Genomic DNA, 26,497 nt, shown 5'->3' with positions numbered 1-26,497 from the left:
GGATAAAAAAAAAAAGATGGCACTTATGTTTTAGGAAATTTTGAAATGAAAGCAGACTATAAAATGTAGAATGTTTTTTCCAGAAAAGATAAACCATCAATAAGAACAGAGGCACTATCATTAAAGGTCAAGAGAAATCACACAATTCTAAAACAATAAAACTAAGTTAAAACTAGTAAGATTCAATTTGTCAACACTTCTCTGAAAATTAAAGATTTATGGAATATCTACTATATTTTAGTAAGCACTGTAGGACTGGGTAGGAATCAATAGATGTATAAGACACAATCACTGCTCATAAGAAGCTCACAGTCTAGTTGGAGAGACAATAAATAAAGATAACAATATATGACCCATACCATTGATGAAAAAATGGGATACTGAAAATACTTTCTTCAATAACTATTAATAAATGGATTTTTTAAAAATTCAGTAGTATAAATTTAAAGCAAACTACAAACTTCTCATGAAACAAAAGTTTAGGAATAATATAATCTAGAGCTTGATATTTCCACCCTGCCACTGGCGATGAGCAATTCTAAACTGGTTAGGAGCAATTCTAAAGTGGTTAAGATCAGTCCTGGATTACCTCCACCCAGCTGACAAGACAAATTCCCACAGTGGAGATTTCAGGGGTGTGATGTCTAGAGGCTGATGACATAAGTAATTTCATCAGAGGTAGGAAAGTTCATTATCAAGTCACTGTTCCTCTTTGGAACAACCCCTCTCAAACATTCTTTCACAGGAGTCTAACCTGAATCAGCTTCACTATTTTATGGGGGTTTGCTCTATAAGAGTGAATCTGAGGTCCACTAACTACAAAGCTCAGGGTTAGATGGATACTGAGTGAGGAGCAATAAACATTGATGGATCTCAGCACAAAAGTCTGCATGAGAAAGCTAAGCTCTAAAGAAACAAAGGGGGCGCCTGGGTGGCTCAGTTGGTTAAGCGACTGCCTTCGGCTCAGGTCATGATCCCAGAGTCCCTGGATCGAGTCCCTGGATCGAGTCCCACATCGGGCTCCCTGCTCGGCGGGGAGTCTGCTTCTCCCTCTGACCCTCCCCCCTCTCATGTGCTCTCTCTCTCTCATTCTCTCTGTCTCAAATAAATAAATAAAATCTTTAAAGAAACAAAGGCAACAGTAGTAGCAAAATCAGCAGTAAGGTGGAATTGGAACTAAATTAAGCAAATTTTCCACTAAAAATCCAGGCACAAATATTTATAAAATCATGAAATTTATGAAATAGGTCTCTCATTAATCCTGCTTTAATATTCACTACCCCTACCATTTGAGAGTGACCCGGAAGAGGTCCAATGTATGTAGTAATTTTTTTTTTTAAAGATTTTATTTATTTATTTGAGAGAGAGAGAATGAGAGACAGAAAGCATGAGAGGGAGGAGGGTCAGAGGGAGAAGCAGACTCCCTGCCGATGAGAGAGCCCGATGCGGGACTCGATCCTGGGACTCCAGGATCATGACCTGAGCCGAAGGCAGTCGCTTAACCAACTGAGCCACCCAGGCGCCCGATATGTAGTAATTTTTAATATTACTCAGTTAGATTTTTGAATCATCTTTGCTGTTAAGCCAGCATATGTGTGTCACTTGCCTAGTGAGTGGGCCTAGCCAACTGCATCAACATTTGCATCTCAAAGCAGTTTTACTATTTTAACATGTATGCATTTTATGGTAGAAGTTGTATGCTAACAGGGCATTCCCAACTGTCTCTCAGGAAATGTCTAGGATCTACTCTATTTCTAAAACAACAGAAACTGTTAAATAGAGAAGAAAAGTATAATAATTTCATTCACAACTAAAAATCATAGCACTGTATCAAGCAAAGCCTAGAAATAAAAAAAATATCTATTTAATGGGATTCTACCAGGAATCATTATCCCTGAGTCAGAGCCTACTTACTATGTTCATTACTCCTACTGGCTGTTAAAAAGACCATTCCTTTGGTATTAGTCAACAATAACATAATTGCGTATTTAACTTGGTCAAGAAAAGAGTGGAGACAGAACAGACAGACACAAGACATTTATTATTAGGGTGGAACACTAAAATTAAAAAGCATTATGAATTGGGCGCCTGGGTAGCTCAGTTGGTTAAGTGACTGCCTTCGGCTCAGGTCATGATCCTGGAGTCCCGGGATCGAGTCCCACATCGGGCTCCCTGCTCAGCAGGGAGTCTGCTTCTCCCTCTGACCCTCCTCCCTCTCATGCTCTCTGTCTCTCATTGTCTCTCTCGCAAAAAAAAAAAAAAAAAATCTTAAAAAAAAAAGCATTATGAATTAAACCAAGGAAATTATAATTTCTAAACTGTAAAACACTACCTCATTGTATACTTTAACATGGGAATATATACATGATACTTAGTAAAAGAAACAAGATACAAATCAGGGTGTATAATATAATGTTAATTTGTAAAAATAGAATGTACTATATATATTACTATATAAATTTACTACAAGGTCATCTACTAAAATATTGATGGAAGTTACCTTTGGTTGGTAGGATTTCAGATTTTTTTGCTCATCTAGATTTTAAAATTTCTACTACCAATGTGTTCTGTTTTTTAGCAAAAAAAAAAAGTTTTAAAAATTATTTAAAGCTACTTCTTAGTGTTAGAAACCCAAATCTATGAACATTTTAGAAGAAATATTTAGTATTCCTTAATACATTGACAGACAAGTTTAGTTTCATTTACATCTGTTATCATTTTATAGATTTGGATTGTAGCAATACAAGTTCGGTGTTTTTTGTTTTTCTGGGGGTTTTTTGTTTCTATTTTTTGGAGAGGACAGTTTTGAGTTCAGCAAAACATTTCCTAGTCTCGGGGCACCTGGGTGGCTCAGTCGTTAAGTGTCTGTCTTCGGCTCAGGTCATGATCCCAGGGTCCTGGGATTGAGTCCCGCATCGGGCTCCCTGCTCAGCGGGAAGCCTGCTTCTCCCTCTCCCACTCCCCCTGCTTGTGTTCCTGCTGTCGCTCGCTCTCTGTCAAATAAATAAATAAAATCTTAAAAAAAAAAAAAAAAACATTTCCTAGTCTCCTCTGAAGCCAGATGATACAGGCTAAAGACAGTCATAGGCTACAATTCTGGCCAATGAGATCAAAGTAGATGTTGCTGGTGGGGCATCTGGAGAAGCTTGTTGAATGGGACTCCCTAACTTCAGCAGGGGCTTGAGAAGCTGAAGAGCTTAAACAAAGCAGTCTACAGTCTCATGAGGCTGGGCATATAAAAACTGGAGTCCAGGGCCCCCCAAGGTAGTGTGCCGCTGGCAAACAGGCAGGCTTTCTGTTGGAATCTCTGCAGAAAGACTATGCCTAAGGAGTAAGGGTGAACAACACTGACCAGCCTTTACAAAGACTGGAAACCTCGCCTAAAATCAGCTGACTCCCTAACTAGATTGAGGTGATCACCTGTAGACAGTAAGTAAAGTAAATCTTCTCTGAAGGAAAAAAAAAAACATATCACCCACAGCTTCAAATTATCTCTAAAATATTTCATATTTTTCAATGTCTAGCATTCCATTAAAAATGATGAAGCATGCCAGAAGACAAGACCATACACCAAAAAACAAAAACCAATAAAAAGCAGGAGATGCAGATGTTGGAGTAAACTGACAGAGGTTAAAATAACTGCTTACATTTTTTAAGGCAGACAACAAAATGAAAAAACCCAGCAAAAAATTTGATAAAGTATATCAAATGAAAAGTTCAGGATTAGGCAATAAAATAACCAAAATGAAGATGTATTTAACAGCGAATGAGCCATAGCCAAAACAAGAATTGGTGTAATGGGAGATAAATTAGTCAGGGGCAAATATCTACAATGAAGCACAGAGAGGGAGAGAGCATAAGAGACATATGAAACATAGGAAAATGGTCTATTATTCATGTAATCGGAGTCCCAGAAGAGACAGAAAAAATAGGGAAGGAGAAAAAAAAAGAAATAATTGCCTGGAATTTTCCAAAACCAAAGACATCAAGGCAGAGATTTAGGAGCCCCCAGGAACACCCACAGGATAAACATAAAGAAAACCATATGTAAGCAGAGCATAGTAAAACTGCTAAAAGCAGAAGATCAAAAGAAAATCCTAAAAGCAACTAGAGAAAAGAGACATTAGCCACAACGAAGCAACTACAAGACTCTGACAAGAAACTATGTTTGACGATAAACATGCAATGTGATTTGGTCCACAACTGCTTTCTTATTATCCAACCTCCTAAGGGAGGTTCAATGACAAAACTGTAATTTTCTTGTATGTCAGGAAATACTGGAAGATCGAATACCTGGCACTGTATTCTGTATGTTTTATTTAAAGTTAACCAAATTTTGGGGAGCCGATATTCTATATGCATTTTATAGCAATGATTACGTTAGGTTGATATATGCAATTATATCACATTAATTTGTACTAGACAGCATATTTAGGAACTTATATTACTCTGGGACTGTCTGAAGGTTTAATAATATGCTAGCTTTATTTCAAATACTTTTATAAAAGTTCCCATAGAAAAATTTGTGATTATTTTAATGGTACCATATAGAAGATACCATATGAATTTCTGCATACAGTTTGGGAAACTCAGGTGTATTATGGGTATCTGGGCAAAACCCAATGCACACACTCCAAAATTTCTTCAGTCTTTTTTTTTTTTTCAGTTTTTAGTTTTTATCACAAAACACTGAATTGTAACAACCATTCCACATAAAAGAACTCAGTATATTTCGACTGGTGGAAAGTTTTCTTCATATGAGGGGGAAAAAATCCCAACTTCCTGATTTCCAGATGTTTTCATATGTAGTAATTAACTATAAATCATTCTGGATACAACTGGCTATCAGATGAAAAACAAAATAAAGGTTTTAATCTCTCTTATTTATGGACAGATCTGCGTTTCCTCTTTGAAGAAGTATTTATTACAATCTAGAATAGCTCCTTTCTTTGTTATTTCATGTTTATAAATTTACAAATGAAGTTTCTTCCTGCAACAATGAATTATACCTTTACATTCATTATGTTTTAATCAGGCATGTTTAAAAAGACAGATGTATATATTATTAGGTATAATCACTGCATTTGTTATTTCTAACACTTGTTTAAATAGATAGGGCAGAGGCCATATTAAAAACAATAACAACAACAACCATAAAACAATCAATAACTTATGGCATGATCCAGAAATTCAAGATAAGCTTGCTGGTAAAGAAAGACTTATTAACTAAGTAATTACATCAGAAGATGTGATTGACAGCACATCTAGATTTGCCTCTTGTACAAGTTCTGTGAGACAAACAGCCTTAATTAGTGAGAGTACCAACTTCTCCATATAAGAGAAATGGTTTAATCGGTCTTATGTGAACGTATGCTCTTTATCTCAGCACCTAAGAACTAAAGAAAAATATTTCAAGTTTGTTGTGAGTTCCAGCACTATATAGCTAAGAGCATGGCTGCAGATCACTGAAGCCAAAAGAGGATGTATAGAGAGAGGCACCAATACAATCCAAATTAACTTCACTTGTGTGGCAAAGAGTAGTAGAAAGAATACCAAGTGAAGTAGGATGATAACCACAACCAGAAACTAAGGAAGAGAATGTTTCAAAAAGGAGTGGTCAACATTATGAAAAGCACTGAAAGATCATATAAAAGGAGGACTGAAAAATGTCCACCAGACTTATTGACACAATGTCATGGGTAACGTTAGTGAGAGCCCTTTGTGCTCTCCCTCTAGCTCATTGTGGAGTATGAAGGCGGATCAGAGTGGGTTCAGAAGAGAATGTTTCAATCCACAGAGAGTAACTACAAAACAAACAAACAAAAAGAACAGAAAAAAAAGTGTAGAAAAATGCACTCATGAAATATTAATAATATCTTGAATGTTTGAAAAGAAAACTGAAAATGATTAACATTATTAACAGCAATAATAAAGCATCTGGGAACCAATCTAAGGTAAGAGGTTTAGTGTTCTTTGCAATTTTCAACTGTTTTAGTATAAAACCCATCTCACTACTGTTGGGATCTTTTCAATTCAAGGCTAAATTACGTTTCTGCATGTTACTTCCCTACAACTTCAGAACTGAAGGGAATCCCATACACTGAAGGTCTCATTTCAAAGATGAAGAGCCTCAGACAACAACAGGTTAGCAACTGTTTTGGGTACAAATGGCAATTAGTAGTAGAGCTAGGAAAACAAACAACTTACCCTCTGAAGCAGAAATGCCAATCATTTCCTCTATCTAAACCCCTTTCTTAGGGATCATGCCTACCCAAAGCCCCAAAACGGCCTGTTCTACAGTGACTTTATCCCCTCAGTCATACCAACTAGTATGCAGTAGACATCTGGCCCTAGTTGGGCCAAATTTTCTAAATTGCGGCAGAGAACTAACTCAGATCTCAGAAAGTGAGGGGTGGTATGGTCATGTAAACTCAAAGGCTGATGTGGGCATTTTTTTAGCCATTAACAAGAGATTAAAGAGAAGCAGAAGTGAGAAACATGTAATCTCATCAGACGTACAAAAAGAATACAAGGGAATCTCATCATTAGTGGTTTTTTTCCTTTCATTTTGCAAAGTGAATAGTATTAAAATGAGAGAGCAAGACAGAAAATATTAACTATTCATTTACAAAATAAGAGGGAAAGAAAAAACACTATTTAAACAGTGAGCACTTATACTCAATGAGCACAGTGAGTGTACGAGTGGGAAGAAATGAAATCAGTGGATCTCGGTTCCCAAGTGCCCCTTGCAGTATCTACGGCTGCACTGAGTGTAAGTCCACAGTTTAAAAACACAATATATATTTTTTTATTCACCATGGTCCCAAATGCAAGTCAACTATTTAATGTAGTGATCAAGTAGAAACAAACCACCCAATATTTTAGTATACTTTATGAGAAATTAAAAACTTTTCAAGAACGATTTTGACTCTGTGAACTGTATCTAGTTTATTATTGTAAGAACTCGACCTCCACTTTAGAGACAGCTCTTCAGTAAATGCCTGACAACTTCCAGCTCTTATTGAAGTTCCTGTAATGATACTCCAAGAAGTTCCCTAGGAACTTTCAAATGCCCCTCCCTTTTTCTTTGAGCTAATTTGAGTAGGCTTCTGTTCCTTATACTTTACTATACTCACATGTCCCCGCCTAATAATCTGTTGAAGCCTTTTCGTGACCAAAACTATGAAGACTGAAAAGCAGTAAAGCACCATGTTTAGGAATTTTAGAATCAGACTAGATCTCTATTGGAACCAGGGCTCCATCACCTAATAGTTCTGATTTTGGAGATGTCATTTAACCTCTCTGAATCCATTTTCTATATTTGTAAAATGTGGGTAACGCTTCCTACACCTCATAATGCTTTTCTGAAGAATAAATGAAAAAATATATATTAAGTACGTAATACTGTGCTTACATACTGTTTAACCACTAATAGTAATTATTAGGTGGAATTCCTACTGAACTCAATCCTTCTCATAGCTTTCTCCTATGGCTCCATCAATTGCTATTATTTCCATGATATTTTTGTAAAATTTTATAAACTTTATGCAAGTGAACAAATTTATTAACAAAATAGGATTTGTATGAATCATGGGCTTCTTCTTCTATCTTTTCTAGGCTCACAGAGTTAATTTAGTATTCCTAGATTAGTTCTGGGGCCAAACAACATTTCCAGTAGTACTATATTAACCTGAAAGGGGTTCTGTATCCCTCCCACCCACTAAAGCACTTTTCCTCCTAAAATGTATTTTAAAGAATTAGGTCTAATTAAGTATCATTTAAGCAAAAGACCTATAAAGGTTAATAACTCATGGTCATGAAAATCACTTATAACAAGTAAAAAATGCTGACATTATCTCTAATAATTGTTATTTCCAGAATTTTTATGTTTCAGAGATGAGTTTTACATATACCACTAAATAAAAGCTTGTTATCCAATACTAATCTTTAATACCATCTCCAACAATTACACAGAGTATTCTAGAGAGATTTCTACTTTTTGAGAGTTGGGGGCCTTGAATCCTTTAGCAAGTTAATATTTATATTTATATTTTTATTGGAACTTCAATAAACTACATCTTAAAATAATCCTCAAATTTCATTTTACACTAAATTCTCAAAGCCTTTTCTTATCTTGCTTTTTGTTAAAATAATTAAAAAGGAAAACATACTTTCTTTCCTATCTGCCTTTTGGTAAAGTTATATTATGGAAATGGAAAGGACCACAGAGCGACTGCCGGTAGACAGGTATTTTACATTTGTGTAGCAACTGACAGCTTTCATAACACTGTTAAAAACATTTCACTTAGGGGCGCCTGGGTGGCTCAGTCGTTAAGTGTCTGCCTTCAGGTCATGATCCCAGAGTCCTGGGATCGAGCCCCGCATCAGGCTCCCTGCTCGGCGGGAAGCCTGCTTCTTCCTCTCCCACTCCCCCTGCTTGTGTTCCCTCTCTCACTGTGTCTTTCTCTGTCAAATAAATAAATAAAATCTTAAAAAAAAAAAAAGACATTTCACTTAATTCTCGCAATCCTATGAGTCAACATGGCAACTTTTATGCCCATTTTATAGAAATAAAATTCAAGGTCAGTGAAGTAACCACATATGAAAATTAGCACCTAAATTTTCTGACTTCTCGTGTAAAAGCTTTTCCATTTCGTCACACTGCCTCTCACCTGGGTCACACACGATAGTGGCCAAGTGGGATCTGAACGACAGTTATTGCCAAGTGGAAATGAGGTCGAGTGAATAAAATAGGAAAAATTTCAATTATTTTGTACTTAAGAAGGGGTTTTATATACAAATACTTAAGTTTTTGAGAATTTAATCAAAGAACGCTTCAGAAGTTATGAGGAAACAGAGACACAGGCACTTTATTTGCAAATATCTGTGGGTGTATATGCAGCACTTTTTTCTTGTCTTAAACTTCTGTTTGAGTCACAGTGGCAAATTATAACTTCTTTGAGAAAGGAAGAATTCTGCTTGCAGTATGTCCTCGGGTTTCACAATGGTTTCACAATCCTTACCATATTTTATAAATAAAGAGTTACAAAAAAAGGATTCCCTTTAGATGGAAATAACAATTTCTAAGAGCAACTCAGACTTTTCAAAAACAAATAGAAAGCTAAGCTACTTGGGGCTAAACATACATCTTAATCACATATAGATCTGTAAGACCTCTTATTTTGGCAAGAGGAAAGAAGAGCTTTAAAAAGAGTAATGACACCCTTTCAAATAAAAAGAAAGGTGAACAACAGGAAGAGGGTGGGTGTGGGAATGAAAAGGCTCTTCAAGGTGGGCTCAGGCATGGTTTGAATGAATAACATTTTCCCAAGACCAGTTTATTAAGAGAGTAAACAGAGCATCCTGGTCAGAAGAAATGAAATCACAGACTTCAAGGATTCTCCTCAAAGTCAGAATTAATAAAACATAACCTTTCTCTTAAAAAATTTTCCCATCTTGGGACGCCTGGGTGGCTCAGTCGGTTAAGCGTCTGCCTTCAGCTCAGGTCATGATCCCAGGGTCCTGGGATAGAGTCCCGCATCGGGCTCCCTGCTCCGCGGGGAGCCTGCTTCTCCCTCTGCCTCTGCCACTCTATCTCTCATGAATAAATAAATAAAATCTTTAAAAAAAAAAAAAATTTTCCCATCTTAAAAAAAAATTAATAATTTGCCACTGTGACTCAAACAAAAGAACTAAAGCAGGAAATATCCCCCTAATATAACCTCCCCAAACTCGGACACACACCCACAACGTGCATTATTCTTGAATTCATGTGGCAAGACATTTCTTTGCAGCTATATATTACCTAAAGCTCTATAATATTTGGTCCCAGAATTTAAAGTAATGTATGATAAGCACTGTCTACAGAAACAAGTACAGTTTGTTTTCCACTCGCTTTCTCTATGCTGACAGTCTCTCACATCATCTAAGCCTTAATATTTACCTGAACCTCCGAATTGGAATCGACAGGTTGTAGTGAAAACCAGGTTTCTTTGCCACTGTGGTTACACAGATCTTCTTTTTTGATGGCTACTTTTCCTATAGGGAAAAAAACAATATAAGGGAAACATTTCGTATCATCATTAGCACTGTTACGTATAATACCTTACAGAAAATATTTTAAATTAATTTGTACCTATTGATACTAAAAAATCCATTTTTATAAAGTATTTTTTTTTCCTCATTAAACTTTTGTTTTATTGGGTCTCAAAATTCTGTGACAGATTTTTGGTCAAGGTGTTTTCTTTCTTTCTTTCTTTCTTTTTTTAAGGTTTTTTTCTGTATTCTAAAGAATGAAAAGTGCCTCATTTCCCCCTGCCCCTTGGCAGACCCTTTTCTGGGTCATTTTGAATCAGATGATTAGATAAAAACTCAGCTGTAATTATATGCAACTGCATTTTTCAGTACTTATTCATATTCACGTTTTCACCCAGAATACATTCCACCATGTAAAAAGCAATGTACAATGATAGTGCAAACTAATCCTCCCAAGCGGTTAAAACTATGAATAAACCGTATGTTCTATCGAGGCAGACCCATCTCCATTTAGTAAGAGTTCATAAAATCCTATTAAAAAAAACAATATCATACATCACTAACAATATTGAAAACTGACTTGAAAATCTGGGAGATTAAAACAACAATTTTAAAATCTGCTTTTATCAAAACATTATAAACACCGCTTAAGCTGCTTCAATGCATACACACACACACACTCAGGGCAGTTCCCTAAAGAGTTTCTACCTCTCAGAGAAAGATACAGTACAATGAACAAAGTTGTATGAGAGGAAGAAACAGAAATGTTCTTATTATAATATAGTATTTGCCATGTTGGTACAAAGCATTTCCTTCCTCAATTCAAGTTTTAAGAAGCAGACACAGTTTTGCATATGACTGGCAATTTATTCCAAGAGTCAACACAAAAGCTTTAACAAAAGATATATACTGAAGACAAAGTTTGCTTTCTTTTATCAAATAAGAATTTTTACTTTAAGGGTCCTAATTATACTTCATGCCCTTTCTCTTCTGACCTATCTTGGTCTTTTAGTTCCACATTTGAAAACTTTAAGGAAACAGTAAAAAATTTCTGTCAAGATATACCAATATTTTGTGTATCAAGTGGAAAGGAAAGAGAGGACAAGAAAACAAACCCAGAAAAACCTTTAAAATTTTATTTGGAATTAGGCAGTGGTGATGGTTGCACAAATCTGTGAATATATACAATGTGTGCATTGTATGTTAAAATAGTGAGTTTTATGGCATGTAAATTACACCTCAATAAAAAATTGTTAAAAAAATTTAACCATATTAAAATTTTGATAAGCTTATCTTCCTTTTCATGAACTGGAACTCAAACTACAAACATTATCTACATATGTGTAATTTTAAGGAAAATATTAAAATACACAGCTACAAATATTTTCTTTAGAAGGGCAACTGTATTAATATATAACCCAAAAGAGAACTACTGAAAATTCATCAGTTATATCCAGTAACACATAAAGCTTGAAACATGTAAAATTTTAAAATTAATAAACTGGTCCTCACAATTAAGCACAAATCCTTCCAACTTTCTTTAAAGTATACTGGATGAAATCTAATGTAAAGGTCAAAATCTTCTTGTGAGTATATGGAATTCATAATTCATTCAAATTTTGTTAAGAAACGGCACCAGGAAAATAATATATTTCAGCCTTTGTTTGGTTAAACTTAAGATACAAAATGATGGGAAAACAAAAATTCTTCCAGTACCAAATACATAGACTAAAAGTCAAGTACAGGATTTAGGTACTAACTGTAACACCCAAATATTCTTTATACTGTTGAAGAAGTTCAGGCTAAGAGTCAAATCATACAAATTTCTTGATATGTTTTACCTACAGATTTTATCAAATCCCTGGCAAATCAATACAATACCAGGAATGGCTTAGGATATAGAATTATGACGAAGTATTAAATATTGCGTGTCACAAAGGATCATGATTATCATAATTCTTTCAAGTGGTTCCATTTACCATTGATTCCACTCCAGGTATAAACATTAAGGCAATGTGTAACAGTTTGATATATATATATGCACACATGTACATACAGAAATAGATCTATATATCCCATAGCTGAAGGTCTTACATTTCAAGAACAACTCATTTCCACCTTTAAGAATCTTGGTATCTATGCATCGTTTGTGTTCTCTCCCCAGAAAAATGCACAGATATTATCTGGCATATAATCTTAAAAGAGTTTACTCACCATCCAGAAACTCACTGGTAGATTCCTCATTAAGACTCCTATTCTACAATTTCCAGAATTTTTAGATTTATACATAATTTATGAATATGTATGTCGATATTTACAAGTATCACCAAAGCAAGCCCCCAACTTAAAAACAGAGTTTTTAAAAAAGTTTATTTGGAAGTTTACTGGTTTGATTCATTTATTCTTTCAACAAATAGTCACAATGGCACTGTGCTTTAAATGCTGATGTAATTTCCAGGCTCCCCTAACCAAAGTATATTTTACCAGCAATGCTTCTGAAAACTAGAGTAGGAATCTACCTAATCCATTTATGACTCACAACTCAGATCACTGGATATACATCTTCTCTGTCATAGGTGCCTTTCCCAAAAGAGAATCCTCTCTTAGTTCATAGGTAAAAATTCCCAGAAGCCAAGTACCTTCTTCCTCCTATTTCCTATCTCATGCATCCATGGTACTCACTATCATGAAAGAGTTGAATGGTTCTTGTCTTCTCAAAGGGAAACCCTTCTCTGATCAGCTGCATAAATTTTGTGACTCTAATAGTTCAAAACATAGTTTAGTGTTTACTATTTTGAACAAACTTAACTCATTACCTTAGTGGTCATGAAATCAACCACCTCAAAACAAAACAAAACAAAAACAAAAAACAAAACACAACAACAGCAACAAAACCTCCCAGGAACAAACTACCCAACAATTTAAAGGTACTATTTCATTTCCCCACTGTCCTGACAAACTCACAGACAGAAAGAGCTTAGACCAAACAAATACATACACATACACATACCAGATGCTGTATTAGTTCCTTAAAATAAGACAAGGAGAGGAAACACCATAAGAAATGAAGGAACTGTGGGCACAGAAACCATCTCTATTGGTCTCTAAGTAAAAAAAAAAAAGTATTCTCAGCTTTCCAGCACCACTTCTAAGTAGCATTTTCTTGCCATCTATAAAAACTGTGATATTTGGGTCCCATTTTTAGACACAACCTATTCTTGGAAATTTCATCCTGATACAGATCACCAACTGGCAAATCCTGACAGTCCTGTTCCTACATGGACACTAGTAGAAATGGCTGAAAGAGCAGATAAAAGCAGTGACAACTGTGACTGCCTATTCAGGATGAAAAAGGACCAGAAGACTAAATAAATTCTGGCAGATAGTCAACAACAGCAGTTCAGTCAACAGCAAAACTCTGATGCTGCCTTACTACATAGAGTTTAGGTAGACACCTTTTGCTCTCTGTGGTAGCAGTCCAGTGTATCAATGGTCTACAATAAATCATACTTCCTTGATCTATGCCATTGTGTGGTCCCCTCCACCAGACTCTGGGTTTGACCATGTCACCTGCTTTTGCCAAATGGGACATCAGCAAATGTGATGCAAGCAGAATCTTAATTAATAAACATCTGTGCAGTAGGGTTTAGCCTCTTAAAACCCCAATATCATGTGGAAAGGAAGACCCAGATAATAGCCAGCACGAGCCATCAGATAGAGGAGTCAGTCCATTCAGTCCAGTCAATTTCCCAGATAACTGCACATCAGCGACCCCAGGTGAGACCAGCAGAAGAACCACCCAGTTGAGCTCAGCCCAAATTGACAACCCTCAGGATCATGGCCAAATATATGGTTGATGTATTAAGCCACCAAGTACTGGAATGGTTTGTTATGTAGCAATAGATAACTGATACAGACCCTATGCAAACGGATATAGAAGTGTAGTCTTAGGCAATTTTTAAACGGTAGGTTTGACTTCAGAGCTAAATGCCAGCAGAAATGACAAATCGAAGAGTTGGAAAAGACCTTAAGGAATCTTACTTAAACTCAGCCTTATTTTATAGATAAACCAGGCCTAAGAAGGTAAAGTTATGTGTTTAAGGTCACACAGCTAGTAAATGATAGAGTCATGAATGGAATTCAGGTCTCTGACATCCCAGTGAAATTCTTTTATACTGTAATGAACTGAGGGAAAAGAAAAAAAGTTGCCAAAGTCTACTAAGATAACCACAGTTTAGTTGTTTGAGAGAACGTGTCTCTCTCAAACTAAAATACCTAGAAAATACACATAAGATAAAATATAGGGGCACCTGGGTGGCTCAGTCATTAAGCGTCTGCCTTCGGCTCAGGTCAGGATCCCAGGATCCTGGGATGGAGCCCTGCATTGGGCTCCCTGCTCGGCGGGGAACCTGCTTCTCCCTCTCCCTCTGCCTGCCTCTCCCCCTGCTTGTACGCTCTCTCTCAAATAAATAAATAAAAATCTTTTAAAAATTACACCTAGTTAAGTCTCCTGCCCTGGGGAGAATCCACATTTTTTTCGGCTTGGAAAAAGGAAATCTCTAGGATGTAAGAACAGGAAAAAAATATGGGAAGGTAGACTACAGTGCTTGTGTTTCTGCTCTCGCTCTCTCTCTCTCTGTAAAATAAGTAAAATCTTCAAAAAAAAAGAAGATAAAATATATGTTTTAATTTTTGTATTATGATTCTCACTGGAAATGGAAATACATTCCTACATAAAGTTTTTCTCTTCTCTTTTTCTTTCCTTTTAAGAGAAGACACTGTACCTTAGAACAATATATCATACAGTAAAAGATTTTTAAAACCTTAATTTTGCAACTTCCTGTCTTTTTATTGCATAGTTCCTACGTCTCAAGTTTTTAACTGATCCATAATCGAGTTTTTTCACTAACTACCTGGCATATGAAAATGCCTAATATAAAATATTATGCCCAATATTGATAACAGTTGTTACTTCTAGGAAGGGGAGGGAGTCAGTAGTCAAAATTAATTAGGATTATCTGTAATACCACAATTTAAAATTCTACAAAAAGAAAAAAATTCATATATTACTTATACAATTAATAATAAAAAACAAACAAGCTCTTAAAACTGTATTTGACCAGTATACATTCTCAGATCTTCTTAAGTTTGAAAGATGGTTCTCTCAACTCTAGTTCAAATTTCATTTCTAGAAAATGCTATGGCACTGTTTAATCTATAACTTGGCAACTAAGAGTTACAAAATAATTGACTGAACCCAATTTTCAATAGCTCAAATTTTTTTAAAAAAAACAACCCAACTTTATGAGTTAATGACAAAAGAAAATGTTAAACTACAAAAACATCAAAATTCATAAATGAAAACCATTTTTCAACTTTAAATTAAAGGGTACGTACAAATTGAGTTTGAGTTTCCCATATGTAAAAGGAAAAAAAAAAACTACTAAATGTAGAAATTTTCTCTCTTAATAAAAATAAATTTATTTGCGGGGCGCCTGGGTGGCTCAGTTGGTTAAGTGTCTGCCTTCGGCTCAGGTCATGATCCCAGGGTCCTGGGATCGAGCCCCACATCAGGCTCCCTGCTCTGTGGACAGAGCCTGCTTCTCCCGCTCCCTCTGCCTGCAGCTCCCCCTACTTGTGCTATCTCTCTGTCAAATAAATAAATAAAATCTTTAAAAAAAAATAAGCTTATTTGCAAACAAAAGTTCTCATACCAAATTATGCCTTTCTGATACCACTCCACAAAAAACGGATTTTTACTTAGAGGCACCTGTGTGGCTCAGTCAGTTAAGCGTCTGCCTTCAGCTCAGGTCAGCAGGGAGTCTGCTTCTCTCTCTGCCTCTGCCCCTTCCCCCCACCTCCCCGCTTGTGCTCTCTCTCTCTCTCTCTCAAGTAATAAATACAATCTTAAAAGAAAAAGAACTGATTCTTACTTTTTTTTGCTTAAAGTACAATTGACTTGCTTTAAAAACAAAAAGCAAAGCACAGGGGAACTTTTGGAAATCATAACAATAAACCTCAACAAAAGGCCTTTTCAATAAATACTGTATGATGATTATAACTATGTGCAAACAATGAAAATTACAAAACATTTTCTTAAGAAGACATGATAATCAGAGACACACTCTCAAGGATCACTCATAATCACCAAGAGCTTTATCCAATCCTTATCCTGCCCTACCTCTCTCTAGTTGTTGACATTAAAAGATCCCCTGGCCTTCTGAGATATGAATCTCTCCTCTCTTCCTACCCTCCTGATAAACTTTTATCAATCTTCACTGAAGCCTCATTTTCCTTATCTGCTCCCAGGACAACTTCATTCATTCCAGCAGAGGCATGAAGTATCACTTAATGCTAATGACTCTCAAATTCACCTCTCCAGCTCTTCTCTCAGCCTCAGATCTGTATTTCCCACAGCCAACCAACCACCAGTCCACCAAGATGTTCCCCAGGTAATACAAGTTTAACTTGTTTGAAATCAAAGTCATCCTCTCCTCTTCCCATCCCCCACTCAAAACTGAATGGTCCTGCAGTGTTCTTTATCTCAGTTAATGACAGCCATAGAAACAAGATTCTTTTTAACCCTTTCCTTTCTCACATCCCTTTCTCCCCTTAAAGTCCTCAAATCCTACCTGCAGCTCCTCCAGTGAAGTACATTCCCTCATCCGCATTCCCACCGCTATTGCCCTTTGCATCTCATCTGATAATAGCCTCCCTGACTCTAATCTCTCTAAACCATAAACTATAGATTACATATGTAAAGTGTGTGTATATATACTTTAAAAGAATATATACAGTTACATATAATTACATACATATACATTTTACATATGTAATCTATAGACACTGAGTTTGGACTTTGGAAGTACCACTGTCTGCCACAGAAAGTTGTTAAACCACGAAAGTATTCATGTATATATAGTTACATGTAATTTTTAAAAGGTTTCTCATTCTTAAAAGGCTCAGCACTACTGTCTTAGGATAAAGTCCAAAATCCTTAGCACAGCCTTCAGGGTCCATCACAAATTGGCCCCAATTTATAGTCCCTGCTTATTTCTACTGCCCTCTTCCTAAGTAATTTATATATTCCAACAGATATACCACAAACATGATTTATTTTTTATCCTCTAATTCTGCTAATCCCTATTACCTGGAAATTTCTTCCTTTTCCTAAGTAGTCTGTTAATCCTCCACCAAACAAGATTACCTGTTCTCCCAAGTACTCTGTTCAGACCTCCAGCAAAGATCCAATTATAACAAATTAGAGTATAAGTGTGCCTCTTTGATAGCCTGGGAATAACATGAGTCTTACTCATCTTAGTATTCCCATCCTTTATATGCCACACAGAAGTGTCTGTAAATGGCTGTTTAATTGAATTGAGGATGGGGCCTCAGGAGTGATTCATAATTGAGGGTTTTCTAGAAAGAGAAGAGTCCGCATATAAATAAAGAAGTCAGAAGAAGAAAGACAACTAGGAAAATACAAAGTCATTAAATTGTATTTTCCTTGGCTTTCAACAAGTTGAATAAATAATCAAACGAGTCAAATATGACAGAGGCAGATAAGGATTCAGCACTCCAAAAATGCCTTTTGTGACAAAGAAAAAAGTATTTGTTAAGTATACAGCTGACAAAAGTTAACATATTTAACAAATAAGTATGCATAAGAACAACGAAATCCATCCAAATGAAAAATAGGCATAAGAATGAAAAACTAGTTCATAGAAGAAAAATGTAAAAGACATAAACACATGAAAAATTCCTCAAATTCACTGATAATCAGAAAAATACAGTTAAAAAAATATTATTTTTCACCTGTCAAATTGGGAAAAAAATTTTTCAAAGCTAATATCCAAGAATAACCAGGGCATGGTGAAATGATTATGCCCATGCCATGTTTGGGGGAATTTAAATTAATAAAGTATTTCTGGGGGCAAATGTAAAAAACAGAGAGAGAAGAAATTTTAAAAATATTGATACCCTTTAATTCAGTATTTTCACTTCTAGGAATTTATTCTAAGAAAAAGAGACAAGCAACAGTTTATGCAAGAAGGATGTTCATAGGGCGCCTGAGTGGCTCAGTCGTTAAGCGTCTGCCTTCGGCTCAGGTCATGATCCCAGGGTCCTGGGATCGAGTCCCACATCGGGCTCCCTGCTCGGCAGGAAGTCTGCTTCTCGCTCTCCCACTCCCCCTGCTTGTGTTCCTGCTCTCGCTATCTCTCTCTCTGTCAAATAAATAAATAAAATCTTTAAAAAAATTAAAAAAAGGATGTTCATAGCAACACCATTAAGAGCACCAAAAATCTGAAAACATAATTGTTCACCAACAAAGAAGTAGCTCAAATAATACATTTCTTTACAAAGGGTATTATTTAACAAATATTTTTGGAAAATACTTTATGACAGGGGAAAAGGATCATTAGATGAAAAAAAGGAAAAAACTGAATAGTGCAATGTAATAATACAAATGCATAAAGAATGGGAAGAAACACACAAATTATTAACTGTTGTTATTCCTGTTCACAGTCACTACTAGTCACTAAGAACATGTAATAGTTTTATAATTAAATATATATACTGTTTATTGAAAGGCTATTTGATTTCCTCTAAAATGATTCTGACAAACTTCAAAAAAGGTTTGTCAGAAAAATGTAGAAGCAAGATTACAAAGATTTTAAAAAAAAGAAGCAGTAAGCAGAAGGATACAAACCACTTGTTAAGGAGTTCAGGAGCAAAAGCGGAGGAAACAAATTAGGTGGTAGTTAAGAGGACAAAGTCAAATAAAGCTTAATCATTTAAACTGTGGAAGACTTTTCAAATCAGAAAAGAGAGAAAGGGATGACAAAATTCATGATACTAAAAAGTGAGAGGATAATACATGTAAATGGTAGACCTCTACCTGTTATTAAAATATAGACACTGGAGCAAAGACCACGATGACACATGTGTGTCCATTTAGCTTTGTTCTACTCCATGCCCATAGATCACACCCCAGCCTTAGACAATTATTTAAGAAACAGAGTTAATGGTCACCAACACAGCCAGAAAGAAAAACACATGTCAAATAAGAAGCAAATTATTACTTCTAGTGAAATACTTGAAAAATATATGTTCTTTGGGGGATCGAACACTGTGATCTTTGTATAAAAACATTCTTTGAACCATTCAGCAAATACTTACCAAACATCTACTAAATGTAAGGCACTCTGGAGCAACAATCTCTATCTTCATAAATATCATATTCAACTAGAGAGTCTAGATATTAGACAACAAACTGATGAACAAGTGTAATGAATACTATGGAATACTATGGAAAATGCCCCATCAGGTATTTTGGAAACATATGACACCATGACTGGGGGCGGGGGGGGAATCAGTCAAGATACTTCCAAAGTGTTACCGAAGCTGAGCATACAAATTAAAAATGAGACTCACAAATGAACTTGAAGACTAAAGAAAAGGATTAGAAATGTTGAGCATGTATTATTCTGTTATTCTGTTGTTTTCAACACTTTATACTTAGTGAAAGAATGAATATAAACACTAATGCTGTGATTAAAGATAATTATGAATAGTACATACCTATACGAAGATCTCTTTGTAAAACATTCTTATCATAAACATAGAAAGACAAATACTGGAAAGTTCTTGGAATCTCAAAGTAAAATTCTTCACTGAAAAATGGGCTAGAGAGAAAAGAGGAAAGTTCATTAAATTTAAATCTGACAGTGTCCTCATATAGTATTTTCAATAAAACAAATTACAGACTAAAACACCATAGGGAAAGTTTCAAAAGCTCCAAAATTATTCTCTATGCTAAATTACAACTAAATCCTGTACAAACCAAGCTGAACTCTGAGAGGACCTCAATTGCCAGGTTAAGCTCTGAACAGCTTTTTAGGAGTCCTAAGGACAGAAGACCCAGTTATTGCCTGGGGTCTTGTTCACCTAAAGTGGACACAAATGAGAGTTCAGGATAATGTCATGCACACCCATCATCATCTCAGAAGTATGTATAGCTATATTAATCACAATAATACATAACACAAATGGGTATTGTTATGTAAAGCATTATTTTAAAGTAATTTTAAGAAACTAAAATGGGTTTTTTTTTTTAAAAAAAAACAGGGTTTTTAAAAAATCAACTTTATTAAGGTATAAATTACATGTAATAAAATCTAATTTAAATGATTGGGGTGCCTGGATGGCTCAGTCACTTGGTTTCTGCTCAGGTCATGATCTCTGGGTCATGAGATCAGCCCTGCATGGGGCTCATGAGCTGGGTGTGGAGCCTGCTTAAGATTCTCTCTCCCCCTCTCCCTTTGCCTCTCCCATTGCTCACGCACATGTGTGCTCTCTCTCTGAAATAAATAAAATCTTTTAAAAAAATGAAATACAGTGGTTAAAGATTTGATAAATTTATAAACCTGTGTTGCTTCCATCCCAATCAAGATATAGTAACATTTCTATCTCCCCATAAAGTTCCCTTATACTCCTCTGCAGTATTATATAGATCTAAGAATTTCATATAAATGGAACTAAATAGTATGTACTCTTGTGCCTAGCTTCTTCACTCAGTTTAACAACTATGAGATTTTTCCATTTTGTTGTGTATATAAGTAGTTCATTTGCTTTAATTGCTGAATATTCCATTCATGAATATTCCACAATCTATTCTCCTAGTAGTCATGTGAGTTGTTTCCAGTTTGGGCTATTAAAAATAAAGCTGCTATAAACATTTTTATACAAGGCTTTTTCTGAACATATGTTTTCAATATTTTTAGATAGGTAACTAGAAGAGTGGAATTGCTAAGTTAAAAGGTAGGTGAGGGCGCCTGAGTGGCTCAGTTGGTTAAGCGACTGCCTTCAGCTCAGGTCATGATCCTGGAGTCCCGGGATTGAGTCCCACATCGGGCTCCCTGCTCAGCAGGAAGTCTGCTTCTCCCTCTGATGCTCCCCCATCTCATGCTCTCTCTGTCTCTATCTCATTCTCTCTCTCAAATAAATAAATAAAATCTTTAAAAAAAAAAAAAAAAGGTAGGTGAATTTTTAATTTATAAGAAACTGTCCAATTGTTTTCCCACATTTGTGGCCCAAACAAATATGTAGCATTTACTTTTACCAGCAATGCAGGAGAGCTCCAGTTATTCCATATCATTGTCCACTTTTGCTACTGAAAGTCTTTAAAATTAGCTATTCTACTGAATGTGATATGATAAATCTTTACATCTGTGTAACCTCTACCCCAATCAAGATACAGAACATTTCTATCTCCCCAGAGAGTTCCCTTGTGCAATCACCTTCTCCATACTGTCACAGGAACCAGTAATCTGATTTCGATCATGACACATTATGTTCAAGAATCTATAGTGACAGAAATGATTTTATTTATTTATTTTTTTTAAACATTATTAATTTTATTAAATCTAGATACTCGAGCACACAACTTTTTAATCCTTTGTGTGAGGAAATGGGAAGTAGGCAGAAAGCACGTCCACGGGAGTACTGAGGTACCGTGGCTGTTTCGAGAAACAGTACTTGAGACTCAGTTGTTAGGAGACATGGCCACATTTTTCATAAAACACCATTTTTTTTAAAGATTTTATTTATTTATTCATGAGAGACAGAGAGAGAGAGAGAGGCAGAGGGAGAAGCAGGCTCCCAAGGAGCAGGGAGCCTGATGTGGGACTCGATCCCAGGACCCTGGGATCATGACCTGAGCCGAAGGCAGACGTTTAACCATCTGAGCCACCCAGGCGCCCCGTGACAGAAATGATTTTAAACTGCATTTCCTTGATGACTGATGATGATGAATATTTTTTCATGTGCTTGCTGGCCATTTGTATATATATTCTTTTGGGAAATAGCTGTTCAGTTTTTCCCCACTTTTTTAAATGGGCTTTCTTCTTATTGGTTTTGTTTTTGTTTTTAAATAAATTCTAGATGCAAGTCCTTTGTCAGAATCTTTTCTCCCAGCTGTGGCTTACCATTTCATTTTCTTGACAGTGTCTGTTGAAGAGCAAAAGGCTCTGATTTTGATGAAATCCCGTTTATCAATTTTCCTCTTTTATGACTAGTGATTTCTGCATCCTAAGAAATCTTTGCCTATCCCCAAGCTGCTAAGACTTTTTCCTATGAAACAGCTCATTTTTAGATGTTTAAGAATGTTATTTTGATGTTTAGATTCTATGGAGACATGAATCTCTAAAATGCTAGTAAATATCTTTTGTTAAGAGCACCTCTTTCCTGAGAATGCTTAAAGAACTAAAGGATACTTTGAAAATGTCACCATAAAACGCAACCTCTTTAGGATGTCACGACTTAAAAAGAAGCTGAAATGCAAAGAAAAATACTCTTACAGAAGTTATTTCAATCTTGTCCAGAAAACAGTTGACTCAGCTTTTTAGTTGTTTATAATGCCTGGTCAACTTTTGTCAATGTATGTTTTTTTTTTTTTAAGATTTTATTTGTCAATGTATTTTTTTTATTAAGATTTTATTTATTTATTTGAGAGAGAGAGAATGAGAGATAGCACGAGAGAGAAGAGGGTCAGAGGGAGAAGCAGACTCCCTGCTCAGCAGGGAGCCCGATGTGGGACTCGATCCCGGGACTCCAGGATCATGACCTGAGCCGAAGGCAGTTGCTTAACCAACTGAGCCACCCAGGCGCCCGTCAATGTATTTTTTACTTCAAATGTAATCAAAATAAACTTTTAAAAGTTGGTCTATCAATGGGGCACCTGGGTGGCTCAGTGAGTTAAGCGTCCACAACTCTCGGTTTGGGCTCAGGTCATGATCTAGGGCCATGGGATGGAGCCCAACACAGGGCTCCCAGCTCCACGATCATTGTGGAGTCTGTTTAAGATTCTCTCCCTCCACTCTCTCCCCATGTGCACTCTCTCAAATAAATAAATAAATAAATAGATAGATAAATAAATAAAATCTTTTAAAAAGTTGGTCTATCAAAATAACTAGAGTCCTCTATTAATCTCAACATAAAAATTGAACAAAAACGACTATTAGGAGGCGCCTGGGTGGCTTAGTCGTTAAGCGTCTGCCTTCGGCTCAGGCCATGATCCCAGGGTCCTGGGATCCAACCCCGCATCGGGCTCCCTGCTCCACGGGAAGCCTGCTTCTCCCTCTCCCACTCCCCTTGCTTGTGTTCCCTCTCTCGCTGTGTCTCTGTCAAATAATAAATAAAATCTTAAAAAAAAAAAAAAACTATTAGGCAAAGACATGACATATTTAAGTATTTTCTCCTTTGCATCATTTTATAAACAATTATAAAATGAAGAATTTCCTTTATATATCACATGTACATATTCAAATATTATTTTCATTTATTTTATTTTTTAAGACTTATTTATTTATTTGGGGGGGGCAGAGGGAGAGGGAGAGATGGTCTTAAGTAGACTCCAAGCTAAGCGCAGAGCCGGCCACTGGGCTCGATCTCACCACCCTGAGACCACAACGTGAGCCAAAACCAAGAGTCCGACGCCTAACCGACTGCCACCCAGGCGTCCCTCAAATATTATTTTTAAAATACATTCTAAAACCAAGTAAGAACACTACAGAATTATTCACTAAGTCATCTGTATCACTGTATCACCACAATGTCGACAATCCCCACATCTGGGCTCCCACATCTTTACTTAATTTAATTATTAATTAATCAATCCATCTGAAGAAAACTTTTCAATGGGTTGGTAAGGAGCATGATGAGACATAGTTTTAAAAACATTCTATTGCTATCACTGACATATGATCATACATGACTCCTAAGGAAATTCCTGGCATGGGGAAGAAAAGCACTGGGCATAAGCAGTATGGCTGTTTATATACCACTCACTTTTTAAAAGAATTTGAGGTAAAAACTTATGAGCTATAGATTCTATATGTCACTCTTCCTTACCCGTTACGAAAACTCTGTATCCAGACTACCTATAAAAACTATAATATCCAGAACCCATAAAGATCTAAATGGTATCTACTGACTCTTGACTTGATAGCTTATCACAATAAGGGAAGAAAACACTGACATGAAAGCAAGGTCAGCAAGGGTTTATATTACACATTCTTTCACCTTATTCTGCAAGGAAAAGTGCTAGGGGTCACCTAGAATCCAAGAAGCACCTAGTCTAACTATTGAAATAACCTAAGTCTTAAAATATCTTCCAAGTTGCTAAGTATCTAGAAAATAATTTAAGATGGATAAAAATAATGTTTCATCATCTTTTCCCAACACAAATATCTAGAAAGGCAGGGGTTTAAAAAAGAAAAAGTAAGCTAATTTTAGTTACTAACTTACAAAGCTACATATTAGAAACTACCACAAGTATTCAATTTATGGACAATTACTAGCTTTGTATATCACTGATTTTTGTGCGATATGGAATCAGTGTACATTAAGTAACAAACTGAAACTGAGACAGTTTCAGGTTCCAATCTCCGTTTTGCTCCTAACTTCCTATATTATATGCACAAATTATTCAGCCTTTTGGTGACTCAGTTTCATCACGTATAACATATAAATAACAGAATTCTAAAAGAACAGCGACAGGTGATTTATGACTAAAGATGTGAAGTGTATTACTTCAAATTTTGGGGGGCTACTAAGTATTTTCAGCTTTATATAATGCCTTTCCTATGAAGAACACTATAGACATTCAAAATTATAAACACTGACAATAAAGACACAAAGGGAAAAGCTCCAGAGGAAAAAAAAAGGAGGGGGGGAGCGTAACGAAAAAAGATTATGAAAAAAAGAGCATCAAAAAATAAATACCCAAAACGCAATTTACAGGAGTCATGACATTCAGTACTTCACCCACCACACGTTCATTCCAACAACCCCCCATGCCCTTGTTTTGACTCTTATCTCTGACCACGACCGCATCCTGCCAGCACAGCTCTGTGCTAGAATTATGTCCACAAACACTATTACAGGGCAGAGGTGGCACACTCCAATTTTATGAATTAGAATATACTAGGATACTCTGAGTGCTATTACACTTTCAAAAGATGAGAAATTTACCCAAGAATTCATTCCCTTACAATGCCCTACTTAGTTCAGTGACTTGTATAACTTTAAGAAGTAATTTATTCTCAAGAGAAATAAAACAATGATGTACTCTGAGAAAAGTTCAAATGAATAGGCAAAACTTAGCCTAGAGAACAAACTGAGGTATATGATAGTTGTTTTCAAAAACTTGGAAGATGTCATGTCAAATATGGATTGAGGTGTGTTCTCCAGAAATCCAAGGGATAGAATTAGCAACAATTAAAAGGAAGATACATTTTGAAGCAATGAAAAGCCACATGAAAGCAAGCACTGCATTTATCTTGCTCTCTTGGATGTTTGAATAAATAGCACCCAGCAAGCTCTTGGCCTACAGTAGGTTCTCCTTTTGATAGATACTAATTGACTAAATGTAAGAACTTTCTAAGAGTCAGAATTGTTCTAAGACCAAATAGGCTGCTTAGGAGGCAATGAACTCTTTGGTCACTGGAATGAACATTATTAAGCAAATGTCAGATGACTGCTTGTCAACGATAATTGTCAGAAGGAACCAAGCATAAGACAGTTGATTACTCCAGCTCAATAAACATTAAGGCTCCTTCAAACACCGAGATTCTGTAATTCTAAAAACAAATCCAGAATGTAAAAGAAAAGTTTCAGATAAAGAAAGTCTTTTTGATGATTACAGTCTGGAAAATGTATAAAATTTATTAATCAATATATATCATATGAAAGATAATTTACCAATTTTTTTAACAAACCTTAAAGACTTTTCAACAACTTGGGTACGATAAACCTCTTCCTGGTCCAAATTTATGGTGCAGAAACAATCTCTCATTTTGTTGGGTCCAAGATATGGCAATAAATTTTTCGCTTCACCTGTTGGCAAAAAAATTGAAATTGGTGTTAAATACCACCAGCTGCTTCATGCTAAACCTTATACAATCAATCCAAAAGAACATGTAAGATATAGCACAAAAAAAACCCCTAGTGATTACAGAAAGCAGGTGATCAACTTGGTCCAGTGAGACTGAAGAGAAGAGCTGTGTGTAAAGGGGAGTGTGAGGTCATATTATACCATGGTTTCCCTGCTTCTAGAAAGGGCAATCCCCCCACTTGTGCCCTCCAGCCGAATCACCAGCCACCTCAAGGACTTAACTCCACAATTAATCCCTTTCCTGCATCATCATTAATTTTCCTTACTAGTGGATCACTCCCATCAGCACCTAAACAAGCTTTTAATATTTCCCAATTAAAAAAAAAAGCACAGAAAGAAAAAAACTCTCCCTTGACTCCACCTCTTCCCTTGTGGTATTCCACTTCTAGACTCCCTTTCATAGCAAATATTCTCAAAAGCAGTGATTTCTAGTCACATTGTCTTTAATTTCTCACCTTCCATCCATTCTTCAACCCTCTCCCCAGTCAGCTTCTAACTCTATGATGA

General features: G+C 36.0%; 1 protein-coding gene across 2 annotated transcripts in view; it reads right to left on the bottom strand.

Moving 5' to 3' along the window:
- RASA2 (RAS p21 protein activator 2) overlaps window positions 1–26,497 on the bottom strand; it is a 127,349-nt gene that overhangs the window by 77,773 nt on the left and 23,079 nt on the right. For both annotated transcript variants that reach the window (XM_034995995.1, XM_034995999.1), the window contains exons 2-4: window positions 25,815–25,932; window positions 19,618–19,721; window positions 9,944–10,038 (exon numbers count right to left, since the gene is read on the bottom strand). In XM_034995995.1, the coding sequence (XP_034851886.1) occupies window positions 9,944–10,038; window positions 19,618–19,721; window positions 25,815–25,932 (317 nt within the window). The remainder of the gene's footprint in view (window positions 1–9,943; window positions 10,039–19,617; window positions 19,722–25,814; window positions 25,933–26,497) is intronic.

Source organism: Mirounga leonina, unplaced genomic scaffold (genome assembly GCF_011800145.1).
Source record: "Mirounga leonina isolate KUSES-001 unplaced genomic scaffold, KU_Mleo_1.0 Mir_115, whole genome shotgun sequence".
Taxonomy (NCBI): domain Eukaryota; kingdom Metazoa; phylum Chordata; class Mammalia; order Carnivora; family Phocidae; genus Mirounga; species Mirounga leonina.
The sequence above is the reverse complement of the archived record's forward strand: the minus strand, read 5'-3'. Positions and strand labels throughout refer to the sequence as shown.